This window comes from Lycorma delicatula, chromosome 6 (genome assembly GCF_047948215.1).
Source record: "Lycorma delicatula isolate Av1 chromosome 6, ASM4794821v1, whole genome shotgun sequence".
Lineage (NCBI taxonomy): Eukaryota > Metazoa > Arthropoda > Insecta > Hemiptera > Fulgoridae > Lycorma > Lycorma delicatula.
In genome coordinates this window covers 100148005-100167780 of record NC_134460.1, presented here as the reverse complement: position 1 = coordinate 100167780, position 19776 = coordinate 100148005, and the positions used below count along the sequence as shown (strand labels likewise).

At 30.7% G+C, this 19776-nt stretch overlaps 1 protein-coding gene across 4 annotated transcripts in view; it reads left to right on the top strand.

Moving 5' to 3' along the window:
- The window catches only part of Mgtor (nuclear basket protein megator), a 122720-nt gene that overhangs the window by 34756 nt on the left and 68188 nt on the right, over nucleotides 1–19776 (top strand). For all 4 annotated transcript variants that reach the window (XM_075368199.1, XM_075368201.1, XM_075368200.1 and 1 more), the window contains exons 10-17: nucleotides 392–538; nucleotides 2071–2220; nucleotides 4345–4452; nucleotides 7837–8151; nucleotides 8914–9186; nucleotides 14991–15207; nucleotides 15970–16156; nucleotides 17780–18062. In XM_075368199.1, the coding sequence (XP_075224314.1) occupies nucleotides 392–538; nucleotides 2071–2220; nucleotides 4345–4452; nucleotides 7837–8151; nucleotides 8914–9186; nucleotides 14991–15207; nucleotides 15970–16156; nucleotides 17780–18062 (1680 nt within the window). The remainder of the gene's footprint in view (nucleotides 1–391; nucleotides 539–2070; nucleotides 2221–4344; nucleotides 4453–7836; nucleotides 8152–8913; nucleotides 9187–14990; nucleotides 15208–15969; nucleotides 16157–17779; nucleotides 18063–19776) is intronic.

The following is a 19776-nucleotide window of genomic DNA, read 5'->3' as shown; positions in this document are numbered from 1 at the left end:
CATTAAACATTTTGCTAAATTGTTAATCTGAAATTTATATTATTTTTAATCTCCAGAATTTTGAATGATATTCCAGCCCTCTTTATTTTTACTATTTGTCATAACTAAAATTATGACTCTCTTACAGATTCCTGTATTAATTAAATTTATACTGACCTTGGGTCAGTATATATTTATACAGACTCTGACCTTGGGTCAGTGTCAAATAAATTTACATCATTAAAGCATGCGACATTAAATAAGTTAATACATTAAATAAATTTTTTGTTTATGTAACTTTTACAATTTATGAAATTTTATTATATTGAAAGATAAATAAATATTTTACTCAGAATTTACAAAAATTCATCAAATTTTTGATGAAAAATGGGATTTTTTTTTACATTTACAGGTGATATCTAAACATTTAGTTACATTTAGCGATATACAAGAACTACAAGCAACAAATCGGAAACTTTTAGCTGTTATTAGAGAGCTCAGTAACAAACAGGAGATGGATGAAAAAGAAATAGAAAATTCTAAAGTTCTGGAATTAAAAGTAAGTTATTGATCTTTTTATTTATTCAAAGTTTTTATTAAAAAAAAAATTAAAAAACTTTACTCTCAATTCAAATGTTATTTAAGGTGCTATGATTAATCTTAAGCAAACTTATATGCCAAGAGGCAGTCCCTGTGTAGGTTGATTGTATTTTTCTTGTAGATAGTATGACTTTACTTATGGAGATAGTATGAAGAATTTCTTACTTTATTTCATTTATGGATTTGTACCATGAGATTTAAGTCATTTCCCACTCAGGCTCTGTTTGTAGTACTACTTAATAGTTTGTGTAACTGTCCAGAAATTGGCAAAACTAAAGTAATTAAGGTCCTGTTACATTAAGTTGGGTCTTCTAATTCTAGAATTACTATAGTGTAAGTTTTTTTCTTTTTTTTAAGGCTAAAATTATGCAAGTTAAAATCACAAATTTTTTTTCTAGGCAATATAATTATTATTTGAAATTAATTGCAGTAAAATTCAGTTTTAGCTCAAGTTATATCTGTGAGTTGCTCATTGTAGTAACTGAATTTTTATGTTTATGATGTGCAATGCTGGGAATTTTATTCTGAATTGCTCTTTTGCTCTTGTTCATTTTCTGAGCCTACATGGCACATCATTGCGCCTTCATTGTTTATGTAATTTGTAGAGTAATATGGATTTTTTAATATCCACCAATCAAAAACCATCTACAAACATCAATTACCAATGAGCTCAAATCAAACTTAAAATTTATAAAGAAAAAGTTGTTTGAATTATTGATTCATCTTCAATTATTTAAATATTATCTCTGGCAATGTTAGACATTATCATATAATTTCAGTTGTCATGATCAGCTGAATTAAAATTCATTATAACTAAACCACTTATCAAGTTAAGTTTACCAATTTAAACGATTCATCGCTTTTCAAAATTTACCTTTCACTTATAATTGGGTATTTATGATTATATTTGTAAATTGGTTTTTTCATAAATGTTGAAGTTTATTATTTCTAATATTACTAAATTATTTTTAGAAGTTATTACTCATCATGCCCTTTTGGTTTGAAGGAAGTATTTTGTAATTCTTTTATATTTGTTTAATCCATATCTAACTCGATTTATAATTTTTTCAGTATTAATTTATGTTTCAATTAAATTTTACTTTTAGGTTCATGTCAGAGTAGAAAATTTTTAATTACTGATTTCAATTTTGTGTAGTATCAATTTTCTTATCTATTACAGAACTGCTTCCCCTGATTTATTTTCACACCTTTTTACAACTTTTTTAAACCGGTATATTTTGTAGTGAATTTCATTTTCTTTAACGTATTATCTTTGTTACTATAATATAATAGATTTTGCACCTTCACTTTTATTAAGTCTGTTATTTTTGCTGTAATGACATTCTATAAATCTTTATGAAATTTGCATATAGTCTGTCAAATTTTAAAATAAAATGCATTATGTATTTCATTGCCTGTAATCTCTTACAGAAATATGTATAAATAATGTTTGATTATATTACTATAATTTGATTTTATTTTGTTAAAAAGGAACAGGTACGCAGTTTACAGAATTTATATAATGAAATGCTTGAAAATGAGAAACAAACAAGAAAAGCATTAGAAGTTGTTAAAGGTCAACGTGATATGTATAGAGTTTTGTTTCAGCAACAAGTACAGGGAAAAAATGTTACTACTCCTGTAAGTTTTTGTAGAACAGTTTTTTCCATCATATTATTTTTTCTTTATAAAATATTAGAATACTCATATGCCTACTTCTTATAGGCTTAAACTTAGTGTGAATGAAACAAAAAAAATTTAATATGTTTAATGACAAGTGCTAGTTGGCTATTGCGTAAAAAAGTAAGTTTCCTTTATAAAGAAGTACAAAAAAAGGCCACTTGAAAAAGTGAATAATGATGTTTGCACTCAAAGAAAATTTTGTGTTTTTTTTATCATACAATAAGTAATAATAATAATACTCAAAGGAAAAAATATTTTTGAAAAATCCAAAAGGATAAGTAGCATTTTCAAATAGATAGGCAATCATACTTAAGTAATTCAGGTACATCATCACAAGATAGATTTTAATTTTTTATTTAGTGACATTGGGTAAGGGTAATTTACTATTACCTATTTACTTTGCAACACCAGAGCTACCATTCTTTTTTCTCTGTTTTTAAATTAACATACTTTGGTTCTACAAATATGACTGTTTATTTTAAATATTGATATTGTGTGTATGTTTGTGATCTTGCTATTATTTAAAAGTAATGTCAGCTCAATTGGAAATCAGCAAGGGATTGAATATATAAAGTATATACCTCTACTGAACTTTTTTTAAGTCTGTCTATACTTTTAAGTCCTCCTGTTTTCTGCTCCATCATGTCTTATTTAATAAAAAATAATTAAAAATTTTTTGTACCACCTTACCAGCAAAAATATATATGTTCTCAAGATATTTCGGGTTTTTCAAACAGTCGTCATCAGATTAAAAATATAAGTCCAAAATTAAAATTATTACACAGTCATGACTGAATATCAACATTATACTCAAACAGTTGACATGACATTCAAATATTCATGACTGTTGTACTCATTATAATTTTTTACTTTATTTTTAATCTCCTAATGATGGTTTGATAAAACTAAAAGATCTTAAGAACATATATGAGGCTCGGCTGATAAATTTTGCACATAAGCATAGCATGGGAATGAAGAGATATTGGAATGAAATAAAAAATTAATAAAAGTACAATATCATATCCACTAAATTCAGTATTTATTTTTCAGTATGTCAGTTTACACTGATACATTTTCCTGTCACGGAAAAATTCTGGTGGTCTTTCTCAGATCCAAGTGACCACAGCTTCCTTCACCTTGTCGTCGGTGGTGTAATGATTATCTTTGAGATCCCTCTTGAGATAGGGAAGAAGTGGAAGTCACAGGGATCCAAATCTGGCCAGTATGGCGGTTGTAGAATAGGCTCAACTTCAGTATGCAGAGAGCCATCAAGAGAGCTTGTGCTGTACCCATCATGCACAGATTTTATGATAACCCAATTGCTCGATAATAAATGGCCTAATAATTCTTTAGATATGCCTAGAATAGCGATGCGTTGCTGGGTGGCGTCAGTCACTTCGAAGCAAATCTTCCACCTCATTTCGATATTTCTCATCAGTCATAGAAACTGGTCGTCTGCTGAGAGGTGTGTCCTCAATTGTTGCTTACTACCAGCTTCATATTTGTGAAATTCAACACCTACCTAATCACAGTACGCCTGTCAACAGTTTCACTACCATAAACTGCTTTTAAATGATGAAAAATATTCATAGTATTCGTTTCACTACCATAAACTGCTTTTAAATGATGAAAAATATTCATAGTATTCACATTTTCTGCTGTTAAAAATTCAATCGCTGTGCGCTGTTTTACCATGTTGACATATTGGCTGTAATCGACTCCATTTTAACTACTACTGAAAAAAAACTGGTAAACGATTTTCAATGCATTATCACAGGTTTGTAGAGGGGGATTTTAGCTACCGTGTGCTGCCATGCCCAACTCAGTAGTACCTTTTGTCTCCATGCAGCATGCTAGTATGCAAAATTTATCAGCCAAGCCTCATATCTTTTTGCTGGTAAGGTGGTTAAAAAAATTTTTAATTACTTTTTATTAAAATATATCAGTGGAAACCATGTTTAAGAAAATCATATCTTATTTGTTACTTACATTATATTATATTTTCTAGTGATTGAATATGTGTAGTCTGATTTCAGGGTTTTTAGATCTGAAATTTAATGTTACTCTCTTGTATTTAAACAGATGAATATTGATGATGAATTAGAAAACAATGAAGCTCCAACTGAATCTAAAGTAGAGGAACTACAGAAGCCGTTGATTGGTGGTGGTCATGCAGATAAAATTGCTGAAGTTGGTATTCTATAAAATATAAAGAATTTTGATAATTTTAATAAAATTTGATTTATTAGTAGGCTAAATAATATTGCTTGAATTTTGATAAGTTTAACCTTTTAATTCCTATTAATGTTCTGGTACATAGGCGCCCAAATGTCTCTGCATGGTGATGCATGTACCAGTAAGTTGCGATCTTATGTCCTACACCTTTACATGAACGTTCATTTTGTTAATACTAGAAACGCATTCTGTTATGAATTTAAGGTACATTTTTCTATTTATAAACAAAAACATTCAGAAGGCTGAGTTTTTTTGTTACATTCTTGATTCTTATTCACCTTGCCATCATCCAACAGAAGTGTGTTTTAGTTATGTGTATGTTAGGCCATTTGTAGTTAGTGCTTTGTATTGTAATGAATAAATATTTTATTCATGATGAAATAATTCTGTTTGTCACTAATCCTGAATCAGACATTGAAGATTCAGGGGAAATTAGTGGTAATGATAGTATAATATTAGGCACAAGTGATACTAACAGAAACGAAGTACCTGTACAGTTTGGACCATGCAGCTACTTTGTAAACAGATTACAATTTGTATGTTATCATAAACTGATCGTAAATAGTGAACAGTTTTGTGTATAAATAAAATATTGTGTCTAGAAAAACTGAAGTTGATATTATTTTTATAGGAAATTATACTTGAATTTTATATGCTGTTTGTTGTTAGAATGTGGTATTTTACCCCTGGCGAGGGGTTTGTTATATTGACTATATTTTCTCGTTAGTATGTTTAGTAGGCGTACATATAATTTTATTTTATGCTCTTAACACAAAGAAAACCAGTATTATAAGCAAAAAGTACAAAAATATTTTAGTTATCAGTGCAATATTTATTTATAATTAGGGATTCCCCACATTAGATTAGCCATAGGATGTTGAATGTTGGATTTAGGACTGTACTAGTTGTACACCTCTCTTAAATGCAATCTACTGATCCAAAAGTGTCAAAAAAGCCCAAAATCCTTAAAAATTTGGATTTTGGACTTGCTTACTTACTAACTGTAGAAGTAATAAGCCCTCATTGAGAGCTTTTTAATGATAAGTCATAAGTGGTACTTACTTTCATTAGTTCTAGAGTTATAGCGAAATAAAATTTTAATTAATGAAGTATTTGGATTTTCCTTTTCAATTTATCCTTTTTTTTAACCCTTTAATTTAAATATATTGATATACAGGGTGTCCCATATAAAACGCAACCCAACCTTATATTGGTAGGTATTGAAATAATAAAAAGGCATGTGTAAATGTAAATGTAATTTTTATTACCATCCATTACCTTAGATTTAGAGTAAATGTTGAAAGTGGCCGCCATCTTCTTGAATATAAGCTTCAATTCTTTTTACAGCGTTTCTTGCAACTTTTTTCAAAGTTTGTGGCTGGATATTTAATACACCTCGTTCAATATTGACTTTCAAGTGTTCGTGGTTTGTTGCTGTAGGCTTTTTCTTTGAAGTAACCCCGTAGAAAAAACTCCGCCGCTGTCAGATCTGGAGATTTTGGTGGCCACAAGCCTCGACCGATAACACGATTACCAAAGAATTCAACGAAATCAGAAGTTGAATCTGCATAGTGCGATGTCACACCGTCATGTTGTAGCCAGCAGTGTTTGTCTTCCTCTTCCAAGAGTGCAATGAACTGAAATAAAATATCCTGATATCGTTCTGCATTAATGGTGTACTCGAAAAAAATAGGACCGATTATCTTCCGTGATATCGTGCACCACACGCCCAACTTCTGCGGGTGTAATTGTTTTTCATGATAAACGTGGGGATTTTCAGCACTACAAATTCTACTGTTTCGGCTGTTTATATAGCCATCCAAATGAAACTGTGCTTCATCTGTGAAAAATAACGAATCCATAACATTAATTCCCTCACGCAGAAATCGACGGAACCATTGACAATATTGTAGCTGTTTTTCTTTGTCGGGCTCAAGAAGTCTATGAACCGTTTGAATGCGATAAGGTCGTAATTGTAATCGTTTGGTCGCCCGATGTACAGTCGATTTAGACAAATTAGTTTCAGCAGACAAATGTCTGATCGATTTATTTGGCGTGGCAAGTAATCGGTCTTTGATTTCAGTAACTGTATCTGTATTCAACTCTGACGCAGATCTTTTGTGTTCCTTGTTATTAACAGAACCAGTCTCTCTAAATTTTGCAACTAACCTTAATACTGATGTTTTGTTAGGAGCTGGTTTATCTGGGTACTTATGACGAAACAAATCTTGCACTGCAACCACTGATTTCGTACTGAAGTACGACTCAACAATGAAAACACCATCTTGTCTCTAGGAATACACTGAACGTTATGATTGCATTGTTGTTAATATCGATAGTGTTCTACTGCGTCGCCGCGATGTTCAGATGTTGGAAGAGTCCATTTCAGTAACGAGTAGGGGAGTAAGCTTGACTTTTGAAATTTCATGGATGAGTGATTGATGGGTTGCGTTTTATTTAGGACACCCTGTATTAATAATTATTAACCAGAGATTGTAAAAATTTTTTTACAATAAATAATAAATTAATAATAATAATTAATAATTTTACAAAAAATAATGAAAAAACTGAAGTTTAAAAATGTGTATGTGTAATTTAATAGGCATTATTACTTGTATATATTTTAGATTTGGTGAAACATCTGATTTAATATTAATTGAAAATTATAATAGAATCTGGTATTAGTTTTGGATTTTCTGGTTTAATTTCTGTTTAATTTTATTTAATTATTTTGAAATTTTTGTTTAATTTTATCTACATTATAGTTAACTTCAGTTAACCCTCTCAAGAACAACATATGTACTGAGGCATACATGCCTGATATTTAATAAATTGCAAAAAAATTCTTATCCTTTAGTTCATTACTCCTCCGATAATTTCTGACAATATTCTCCCTAAGTCTGAGTTGATCATTTTGTTTGTTTTTTGTTGCCAATCATTTAATCGCTCTTTGGTTTGATATAATTCTTCTAATCTTAATTTGTGTACACGTTCTCAAGTTTTCAAATTTTCTCTTTATATTCATCATCTCCCGTATCGGTTTTTCTTTTTTTGGTTTTGACATATACTTCCTCTTTGTATTTATTTATAATCCCTTAATGTTTTTGTTCTTTGTTTAACATTTTCTTCCTTTTTTTAATTTAAATGTATTGACTTATTAGTAATTATTAACCTCTGCTATTTTTGTAAGTCAAAAATATCTGTTTTAATGTACTTATTTTATTTTTAATGTATTTTGAAAAATAAGTTCTGAAAATAATTAAGCATAATTTTTAATTAAAAAAAGATTTAATGTAAGTGAGCCAGCCACTACTTATAATTTTGTTTTTTTGTTTTTAGCTAGATAAAAAACTTCACGAGCGACAAAGTGAATTGACTTCTCTTCGTTCAGAATTTGATAATTACCGTAAAGAAAGATCTGTCAATGAAAAAATGTTAAATGAAGAATTAGAACGTTATCGTACTGATGCCCAGAAGAAATCAAAACAGATTAGTGATTTGTTAGCAAAATCAGAATATTCTCAACAAAATTTCAAAACCTTGCAAGCAAATGCTAACCTTTACAAATCACAAATTGCTTCTATGGAAAGTAAGATAAATAGTTACACAAGCATTATAGCAAAACATGAACAGTCAATTATGCACTTTAGAGATGTGAGTATTTTTTCTATTGTTCCGGTAACATTGGTTTAAATTTTATCACTATAGTCTCATTCAGTTGTGTTGTCAGTATCAATTAGACTTCTTACTGATAATCCCTGGGTATGACTCTAGTGACTATTCTTCATTACTTTAACCAATCATAATAAATATAAATAAGGTGATTTTAATATGTTTACAAAGCATTTAAATTATTGAACTGTGTGTAGTTAAATATAAATATTTCCTGAGAGGTGGCTTTAGCAGAATTATATAGCAATTGTATGTCTGCATTTCTGCAGCTTAGTCAGAACAAATTTTTTCCCTAACATTTTTACAATGCAGAAGGTGATTGACCTATATGAATGGTTATTATATAGAGAGGATGTGAATTTTTTAAGGTCTTAAGAAGCAGTGTGTCTGCAAAGTAACCTCTGAGAAGAGGATATATTTTGTAATATGAAAAAGTAAGGCTGCACTACTGTCAACAAAGATAAAAACATGAGTAGTCTAAACTTCCTGAATTTGATATTGGCAAACACTTTCTATCTTGTATCAGAATTAGTTGTTTGTGATAGAATAAAAACCACTGGAATAAGATAAATTAATATAACATTTATATAATTAAATAATAAAATAGTTTTTCCCTGTTAAAAATTTATTCAGCTATGTATAACATACGTTGTGACCCATGTTTAAAAAATATTTTAAATTCAGATCTTTAAATATCCTTACAAAATAAATATTTTTTTCTGAATGACTGTCATTTTTTTTCAGGAAGCACTAAATGCTAACACTAAACTTTCACGTGCTGAAGTTTTATTAGAAAATTTGAGACAAGAACATCAACTTTTAAAAGAATCTGAAGCAAGATTAAGTAAAGAAAGAGAAATATTAATAAGAGAACAGCAAGGTCAGAAATTACTTTTAGCCAGCCTTGATACCATTAAAGCAAGTATGGAACGTTCAGAAGTTGAAGGAAAAGTACGATTAGAATCACGTCTTGATGAGGCCAATAAAGAATGCACAGCTTTACGTCATAGATTGCAGGTATTGTTAATAATTTTTGGGAACAAGTTAATAATGCAATTGCACATTCTAAATTGTATGTTTATGAAATGTAGTTAATAAAGATACTCTCTTCAAGTCGTGGTTTCGATATTGAAGATTTTGTGGAAAATTACAATTTTCAGTTAGCATAATTAAAATAATTGTAATTTTTTAGTTAGTCTAAATAAAGATTTGTGTTACTCAACTGATCTATGTAATTTCTTAAGACCAGGATAGTTCTTATGTATTTTAATTAAAGATTTGCATTTCTGAACTGGTATGTAATTTCTTAAGTCTTGATAGTTCCTGTGTATTATAATTAATATTAATTTCACAGATTTAGATATAATTTTAACCTCCCTCTATGAATCATGAGACCTTGCCAATGGTGAGGGGCTTGAGTGCTCAATGATAGAGTAGCTGGACCGAAGGTGCAACCATGTCGGAAAGGTATCTGTTAAGAGCCAGACTAAGGAATGATTCCTGAAAGAGAGCAGCAGCTCTTTCAGTAGTTGTTAAGGGCGTAGGTCAGGATGACGGCTATATGAATGTCACTCAATCTTCTGAGTACTGCAATGGAAAACTACAGCTGCTTTTTTTCCCAGAAAATGTGGCTCTCTGCATTTTCATATAACAAAGATGGAGACGCCTTCCTTTGTAAAATATTCCGGAGGTAAACTAATTCCCTGTTCGGATCTCTGAGTGGGGACCACTAAGGAAGGGGTCACCAGAGAATTAAAAAATAACATTCTACGAGTTGGAGCATGGAATGTTAGAAGTCTAAAAAAGAAAATTTTTAAAGAGAGAAATGGATAGGATAAATGTAGATGTAGTAGGAATTAGCAAGGTTCGGTGGGAAGAGGAAAACTACTTTTGGTCAGGTGATTTTAGAATAATTAACACAGCTTCAAATAAAGGACAGGCAGGAGTAGGTTTCATAATGAACAAAAAAAATAGGGAAGAGAGTAGATTATTTCAAAACCTAAGCAGAAAACTATTATTAATGTCTATCTCTGAGTACTGCGCAGCTGAAAGCAATGGAAAACTACAGCTGCTTTTTTTCCAAGAAAATGTGGCTCTCTGCATTTTCACATAGCAATAATGGAGGCGCCTTCCTTGGTAAAATATTCCGGAGGTAAAATAGTCCCCCGTTCGGATCTCCGGGTGGGGACTACTAAGGAAGGGGTCACCAGAAAATTAAAAAATAACATTCTACGAGTCGGAGCGTGGAATGTTAGAAGCTTGAAAAAGGTTGGTAGGCTAGAAAATTTAAAAAGGGAAATGGGTAGGACAAATGTGGATATAGTAGGAATTAGTGAGGTTCGGTGGGAAGAGGAAGGCGACTTTTGGTCAAGTGATTTTAGAGTAATTAACTCAGCGTCAAATAATGGGCAGGCAGGAGTAGGTTTCGTGATGAACAAGAAGATAGGGAGGAGAGTGGAGTATTTCAAAACGCATAGCGATAGAATCATTGTAATAAAGATAAAATCAAAACCTAAACCGACAACGATTGTTAACGTCTATATGCCTACAAGCGCCCATGATGATGATGAGGTAGAGTGTGTATACGAAGAGATTGATGAAGCAATTAAACACGTAAAAGGAGATGAAAATTTAATAATAGTTGGAGATTGGAATGCAAGCATTGGAAAAGGCAAGGAAGGAAATATAGTGGGTGAATACGGGCTGGGCAAAAGGAATGAAAGAGGGGACCGACTTATAGAATTTTGCACGAAGTATAATTTAGTAATTGCCAATACCCAATTTAAAAATCATAATAGAAGAATATACACTTGGAAAAAGCCAGGCGATACTGGAAGGTATCAGATAGATTATATCATGGTTAAGCAAAGATTTAGAAATCAACTCGTTGACTGCAAAACTTACCCTGGAGCAGACATTGATAGCGACCATAATTTGGTGATAATGAAATGTAGATTGGGGTTTAAAAACCTGAAGAAAAGGTGTCAGATGAATCGGTGGAATTTAGAGAAGCTTGAGGAAGAGGAGGTAAAGAGGATTTTTGAGGAGGACATCGCAAGAGGTCTGAGTAAAAAAGATAAGGTAGAAAATGTAGAAGAAGAATGGGAGAATGTTAAAAAGGAAATTCTTAAATCAGCAGAAGCAAACTTAGGCGGAATAAAGAGAACCGGTAGAAAACCTTGGGTTTCAGACGATATATTGCAGCTGATGGATGAACGTAGAAAATATAAGAATGCTAGTGATGAAGAAAGTAAAAGGAACTATCGGAAATTAAGAAATGCTATAAACAGGAAGTGCAAACTGGTGAAAGAAGAGTGGATTAAAGAAAAGTGTTCAGAAGTGGAAAGAGAAATGAACATTGGTAAAATAGACGGAGCATACAGGAAAGTTAAGGAAAATTTTGGGGTACATAAATTAAAATCTAATAATGTGTTAAACAAAGATGGTACACCAATATATAATACGAAAGGTAAAGTCGATAGATGGGTGGAATATATTGAAGAGTTATACGAAGGAAATGAATTAGAAACTGGTGTAATAGAGGAAGAAGAGGAAGTTGAGGAGGATGAAATCGGAGAAACAATACCGAGATCTGAATTTAAGAGAGCATTAAAAGATTTAAATGGCAGAAAGGCTCCTGGAATAGACGGAATACCTGTAGAATTACTGCGCAGTGCAGGTGAGGAAGCGATTGATAGATTATACAAACTGGTGTGTAATATTTATGAAAACGGGGAATTTCCATCAGACTTCAAAAAAAGTGTTGTAGTTATGATACCAAAGAAAGCAGGGGCAGAAAAATGTGAAGAATACAGAACAATTAGTTTAACTAGTCATGCATCAAAAATCTTAACTAGAATTTTATACAGAAGAATTGAGAGGAGAGTGGAAGAAGTGTTAGGAGAAGACCAATTTGGTTTCAGGAAAAGTATAGGGACAAGGGAAGCAATTTTAGGCCTCAGATTAATAGTAGAAGGAAGATTAAAGAAAAACAAACCAACATACTTGGCGTTTATAGACCTAGAAAAGGCTTTCGATAACGTAGACTGGAATAAAATGTTCAGCATTTTAAAAAAATTAGGGTTCAAATACAGAGATAGAAGAACAATTGCTAACATGTACAGGAACCAAACAGCAACAATAACAATTGAAGAACATAAGAAAGAAGCCCTAATAAGAAAGGGAGTCCGACAAGGATGTTCCCTATCTCCGTTACTTTTTAATCTTTACATGGAACTAGCAGTTAATGATGTTAAAGAACAATTTAGATTCGGAGTAACAGTACAAGGTGAAAAGATAAAGATGCTACGATTTGCTGATGATATAGTAATTCTAGCTGAGAGTAAAAAGGATTTAGAAGAAACAATGAACGGCAGCATAGATGAAGTCCTACGCAAGAACTATCGCATGAAAATAAACAAGAACAAAACAAAAGTAATGAAATGTAGTAGAAATAACAAAGATGGACCGCTGAATGTGAAAATAGGAGGAGAAAAGATTATGGAGGTAGAAGAATTTTGTTATTTGGGAAGTAAAATGACTAAAGATGGACGAAGCAGGAGCGATATAAAATGCCGAATAGCACAAGCTAAACGAGAGCCTTCAGTAAGAAATATATTTTGTTTACATCAAAAATTAATTTAAATGTCAGGAAAAGATTTTTGAAAGTGTATGTTTGGAGGAGAATGTTAAAAATCAGATGGGTGGATAAAGTGACAAATGAAGAGGTATTGCGGCAAATATATGAAGAAAGAAGCATTTGGAAAAATATAGTTAAAAGAAGAGACAGACTTATAGGCCACATACTAAGGCATCCTGGAATAGTCGCTTTAATATTGGAAGGACAGGTAGAAGGGAAAAATTGTGTAGGCAGGCCATGTTTGGAGTATGTAAAACAAATTGTTGGGGATGTAGGATGTAGAGGGTATACTGAAATGAAACGACTAGCACTAGATAGGGAATCTTGGAGAGCTGCATCAAACCAGTCAAATGACTGAAGACAAAAAAAAAAAAATGTCTATGCCTACAAGTGTCCATTATAATGATGAGCTGGAGTGTGTATACGAAGAAATTGATGATGTAATTAAACACTTAAAAGGGGATAAAAATTTAATAATAGTTAGAGATTGGAAAAGGCAAGGAAGGAACTATTGTGGGTGATATGGGCTGGGCAAAAGGAATGAAAGAGGGGACCGACTTATCGAGTTTAGCACGAATTATAATTTAGTAATTTTTTATACTCAAAGGATGAGAGTGATTTATTTTAATATCTGGGTAAATGTAAATCAGTATGCTCACTAAAATATTTGAATACCACATGAGTGTTAAAATTTCTTTACTGTATTTAATACCTTTAAACATCAAATAATCTTTGATGTCTTCATTGATATTAATATTTAACCTTTTCCCATCACAATGATCCGCGGTTGATTAGCGCTCTGCGAAAATATGTTGGTATCTGATTGCTGCCTCCCTTCATATTCTTATGCTACCCTCTTGTGAAAAAAAATTACAGTATATTAAAGAGATTTAACAGATTCTGACAAAAAAAAACTGTTACAAATTGAAACAGTACAGAAATTATGATAATTTAATTGCAGGATTTTTTTGCGCATTTCTACAGTGTTTTTTATTAGCAATTTTTGTTTGTTTGTCTTTATGAAACATAGTTTGCTGATTTTAAAAATAATACTTTCAGGCAAATCTGTTGAAAATTGGGCAAAATATGATGAAAAACCCGTGTCATAAATCACATATGTTTTATAAAAATTCCCACCACTTAAAAGGCTATTCAGATTGACAAAAAACAATTTTTACTGTATACTGTTAATTCATTACAAATCGTTGTGTTTCATATTTACCGATATCTTTTGTCAGAAAAGATATTTTAGACCTCAAGTAAAAGTGACTTATTTATGACAACCTTTTTTTTTTTTTTTTTTTTGTTTGTGCCGTATAACATAATTTATTATGTGTTTCAATACATCGATATGTTGCTAATATAATAAGCTATTTTTGTAAATAATAAATAAATCTGTAACCCTCATAGCAATTATAATACACGAGTCACACACACACACACACAAGCACATTTCTGAAAAAAATGGTCATATTCTTTCTAGTCTAAATAAAACATTTTACATCGTATAAACCTCGTTCAAATTGTGTAATAAAACTGATTTTTTTGTGAATATAAAACAAAATAACCACCTTAGATACCATATAAAATGATTTTGTAACAGCGTTTTAAAACTGACGCCGTACATAGCCAGTTTAATTGGCTACATGATCAGAAAAGGTTAAGGTTAATAGTCCTTTACCCCTGAAATATAATTTTTTCTTCCAACAACACATTTACTTCTTTAACACTAAATTTTCCTCTACTGTTAAATAATTTGTTTTCTTAAATTACCCATTATCATTGTTAAAAAACAGAAAAATTGATGATTAGATTCTATGCCAAGACAGTAATTAATAAAATGTTTATTAATGATAGAAAAAATTATAAATTAGTGAATTTCACAAATGCATGATAAAACAAGATAATTTAATAAAATCTTTTACCAATATTGCATGGAGGCAAGAGAGCTCCCTAATCATGTCTGTCCAATAAATTTATTTTTAAATCTGAAACTTATTGTTTCACTATGCATTACTTAGATAATTTAATCCCTTTAAGATAATTTGTTACAATACTAATGTTTGTTTAATTATAGGAACACTAGGAAACTTTTATGATATTTCTTTATAATGGATGGTATGATATGTATTTTGAAGGAAATTTGTCACATGTTAAATTCATTTTTATACTTCACTTTTAGGATGAACAGGACAGATTTAGAGAAAGAATGGATCTGTTAGAGAAGCAAACTGCTTTGGCAAAACAGCGACTAGAAGAAGAATTGGAAATAGCAAATAGAGTACGTGCTGAACTTGAAGAAGCTCAGAAACAGTTACAACAAAAACAAGCCCAAATTGACAGTATTAATTCAAAAATGAGAGAAATAAAACATACAATAGTACCTGATCCGACTACTGGTTTGTACTTTTTTATTGTAGATTTTAATTTTTTTTAGTCAGTTTTGTTAGGTTGTGAAGTAGCTGAAAATTTTACTTTCATATTTGTAGTAAATTGCAGAAACCTGCTTCATAATTAAGATTATGTTAACGGCAGTTTTAAATGTAAACAGTAAGAATTGTAATAAGATTGTTCTTCAAAGAAAGAATGTTTAAAGAATCATTCTATTTTTCCTTTATGGTTTAGATGTTTCATTTGTATGTTAAGATGTATTCAGTTTTATGATTGCTACGCTAGGAGTTGATGAATAATGAGTATTAACGCAGAAAGTCATATTTGATTTATCTTTAATTTGTATTATTCAGTAAAACTCAATGTTTGTGAAGCAAAGACACTAGATATTTCATAGTCATTCTCTAAAAAAAAAACCTCTGCTGTTAATAGTTACAAAAAAATGTTGCTGGCTTAAAAGTTAGTATTACTTGCAAAACTTAATTATAAATAGTTTGTGAAAACGGTAATTAAAATAATTTTCACCTACCCTTTTTGTTGTATTTAAAAATGTAAAACCTCTACATGATTTAAATTATTCAAAACACAAACCATCACACTTAGAAAACTTTAAATAACATCATAAATAATTTAATTCCACTTTTTATTCTGGTATAACTTAACTTTTTATTTCTGTGCAAATAAATGAACATTATCCTTTTATCTTTTAATATTGATGTGAAATAATTTATGGCAATTTTTATAAATCTATTGTTGAATATTTTTTGTAGAGGAACGAGCAAAGTCACTAGAACAACAATTAGGTCAGAAAGAATGTGAAGTTAATAGCTTAAAAGAACAATTGGCTTTATCCAAAAAAAATGTTCAAGAGTTTCGTGATATGGCTCAGATTTCTGAAAAACAGCTTGCTGAAGTTACTGAAGCTTATAGTAAATATAAAGAAGAATCATCAGTGAGGTTTGTTAAATTTTTTTCTAGTGCTGCATAAGGAAAGTTTTATTTATTGAAATCTATATGAATTTGCTTGAAATCTCTCAATATGAGTTAATATTTATATTGAATATATTTGTTTTGCAGCTCTCTGTCTGAAGTTTGCTGCAATATAACTTTTTCAAAAGGCAACCTTTTAAAATAAAATACCAGTTTACAAACATTTGAATTTTAGAATGAACTTTTGTGTCATTTGTGACTCAGGTTATAGTCATTTACTGTTGAATAACTTTCTTGAAATTATCTTTATGAAACTCCAACTTTTCAAATGAAAAAATGCATCTATTCAATTATATTACCTTTATCATAAACATCAGTTGTTAAGTAGAAAACTGTTTGTTGGAAAGGCATCATTGTTGTTAAACTACAGCTGTAGCCTTCACATAAAAAGAGAGAAAAATTGTTTTTTTTTTACTCTGATAAAAAAATTAAGAAATGTATTTTTTGATAGTGAGGCACCAAAATACTTTGTGTAGCAGAGTAACTTCTAAAAGATAATCTTATCTCTTCTTGAATATGATCCAGACAAACATATTTTTGTGAAGGATAGATCAAGACTGAAATTTTACATAGTAAAAACCTGTCAGAAAATCATACTGCTATGCATGAAGTTTGTGTTCGGCAGAGACTAGGTCATAATTACAGTTTGCTGCAGGACAACTTGTTTTTATGAAGGATATGTTGAAGGATATGTTGTAAGCATTAGTTATGAGTGAAGGCCAAACATATCAATAGATAATGAAACTTGTCAGACTTTGTGAACAAGTTTGTGGAGTGATGTACTAGGAAATACCATAAAATACCAGGAGTTCAGTAAGATCAGTTTATTTCATATTTTAATAAAAATTTGCTGAGAAAAATCTTTTATCTGATGATCTACTTATTGCTTGACACTGAACAGAAGTAGATAAGCATTTGAACAACATTGCAACATAATTGAAACAAAGATTCTGTCATTGATGGTCATGTGTTCGTTTCAAATTATTAATGAAATGTAGATACTGATTTTGACCCTTAAGGTGAAATTGCAATCAAATAAGTGAAGCCTATCCTCCCTTTGACAAAAAAAAGATTGACAAGCAGTCAGATCAGGTTAATCATAATCTTTATTTATTGGGAATTATGATTTTATTGTTGGAAAATAATTAACATATATTCTTATAACAAGAAATCAATTATCGAAATTTAGGATAAAACCCAGCAAGTTAAAAGAAAATTTGTTATCTGATAATAAATCAATATATTTAAAAAAAAAATCATTTATGTTAATGAAACAATAAACTTGGCAAGAAATAAGTTTTTCTTTTAAAATTTATAAATCTTTGTATACTATTTTGGTTGATTAAGTAATTACATAACCCTTTTCAATTTATGATTTTAAAACATCCAGAATGTTGCAAACAACCAACCAATCGTTTATTTAAATGTGCTTGTATTTCTTAAAAACTTTATTCCAAGAAATGATTGTCTTATTTAGAAGATATAATTCTAAAAGAAAGAAAAGTTTTATTATTTAAAAATAATTTTTTTTGGAAACAATGAGTAGATGATTTTTAAGATTCCTCTAAAGTTGAGATCATTGTGTTTCAGAGTCAAAGAAATGGAAGAAAAAGAACTAGAAATGAAAAATACTGTTAAAAAATTACAGGAAGAAGTAAAAACATTGACTACTAATAAAGAACAAGCTGTAGGCAGTTTACGAGAACTAATGAATATACAAAAAGAAGAATTAAGTGACACCAAAGATGAGTTGGGTAAAAATAAAGAAAGATTAGATAATGCATTAGAACAGCTTAAAACATTACAGGAGGCACATGATGCCACTGAAAAGAAATATGCCGCTGGGCTAACTCAGCATAATGACACACAAAAGGTAACTGTTATATATTTTATGTGATGTTTTTGTTTAATTCCTATCTTCTTTAAAATACTTCATTTATGGTTTTTTCTAAATATTGCCATTTTCAGTAGATTACTCTGCTTATTATAATTGGCAACTTTGCAGTGAACACAAAAGCTATTGTGACATTTACAACTCGTATTGTAATGTTTTAATAGCATGTACAAATGACCTTTCCTCCAGAATACTAGTTGATCTTATATAGGTATTTCTAAATTAGTTAGACAAAAATAAACTTTAATAATGAAAAAAGTAAATAACTTACAGCATTGTTTGTTAAATCACTGATTACAGTGTTTCTTCAAGATTAATTCCTTTTTAACACCGTGGAGTTATGTATTGGTGCAGAGCATGCTCTGTGTTGTTTATGGCTTCATGAATTGAAATCTGCTACTTCCATTTGGTGACAATATTAATGACTAAATTTCACAAGCAACTACCTCAAACACAGTCTGTTATTGTATGGTATAATCGTTTAATTGAAACAGGTTGTGTATATCATATAGGATGCCAGGTCAGGTAGACCTTCAGTTTCTGAAGTGGCAATTGAACAAGTGTGTTAGACATTGATTCATAGTTCAGTTAAATAACAGGACACACCAGGTTAGAATTAAATATTCCTAGATTACAGTATGGAGAGTATTGCTAATCGACTGTCAAGAAAAACAAACTGAGTTTTGTATAAACATGTTAACCAAAGTTGAGATTGAAGATAATTATCAGTATAGAATTGGGTTCAGTGACGAAGCAACCTTCCATACCATCAGTAAAGTGAATCAACTCAATGTTTGTAGATGGGATGAGCAGAATCCACGTCACACAATTCAACATGTACAAGACTTGCGTAAGGTAAATGTTATTTTTTGCTGTAAGCTGTCACAAAATTTATGGTCCTTTCTTTTTGCAAAGTCAACTGTAACTGGCATATTGTATGTGGACATGCTCCAACATTACCTAAAGCCCCAGTTACAACAGAATGTGGGCATAGAATTCATTTTCCAGGAAGATTGCGCACCACCACATTATCATTGTGCAGTTGTCCATATATTTCATGATCTCTACGATTGCCTGATTTAACTCCAATAGACTTCTCTATATGGAGTTAATTAAAGACAGTATATTTGTTCCCCCACTTCCAGGAAATGTTGACAAGCTGCGCCACCAGATAACAAACAGTTGCCACCATAGTTCAAGACATGCTTCATAGGATTTGGCAGGAAACTGATTACAGATGACTGATCACCGTGTTACAAAACGTAGCCAAACTGAACATTTGTAAGTAAAATTTGAAGATATACTGCATTCAGTGTTGTATCAAACAATTCTGTAAGTTACTTAGTTTTTTCATTATTAAAGGTTACTTTTGTGTAACTAATTTAGAAATATCCTCTATTTAGTTATCCCTCTGTAATTTTCCATTGAGTGTCTTTCCTTTGTTAGGTGGGGAATAATAAGATTAATAAGTTTCCAAGAAAAACGTAACATTTTCAGTTTGCTAATAATACTGCTGATCGGCCAAAAAAAATCTAGACTAGAGGTCATGTAGTAATAAATAAGATTGATTTTGTAGTTGCCCTCACACTGGATACTGTGTGACACAAGCTACAGATAAATTTACATGTACCTGTAGCTTCTGTGAGATAAACATTATGATAATGGATGTGTTTTTACTGATTGTCTTACAATC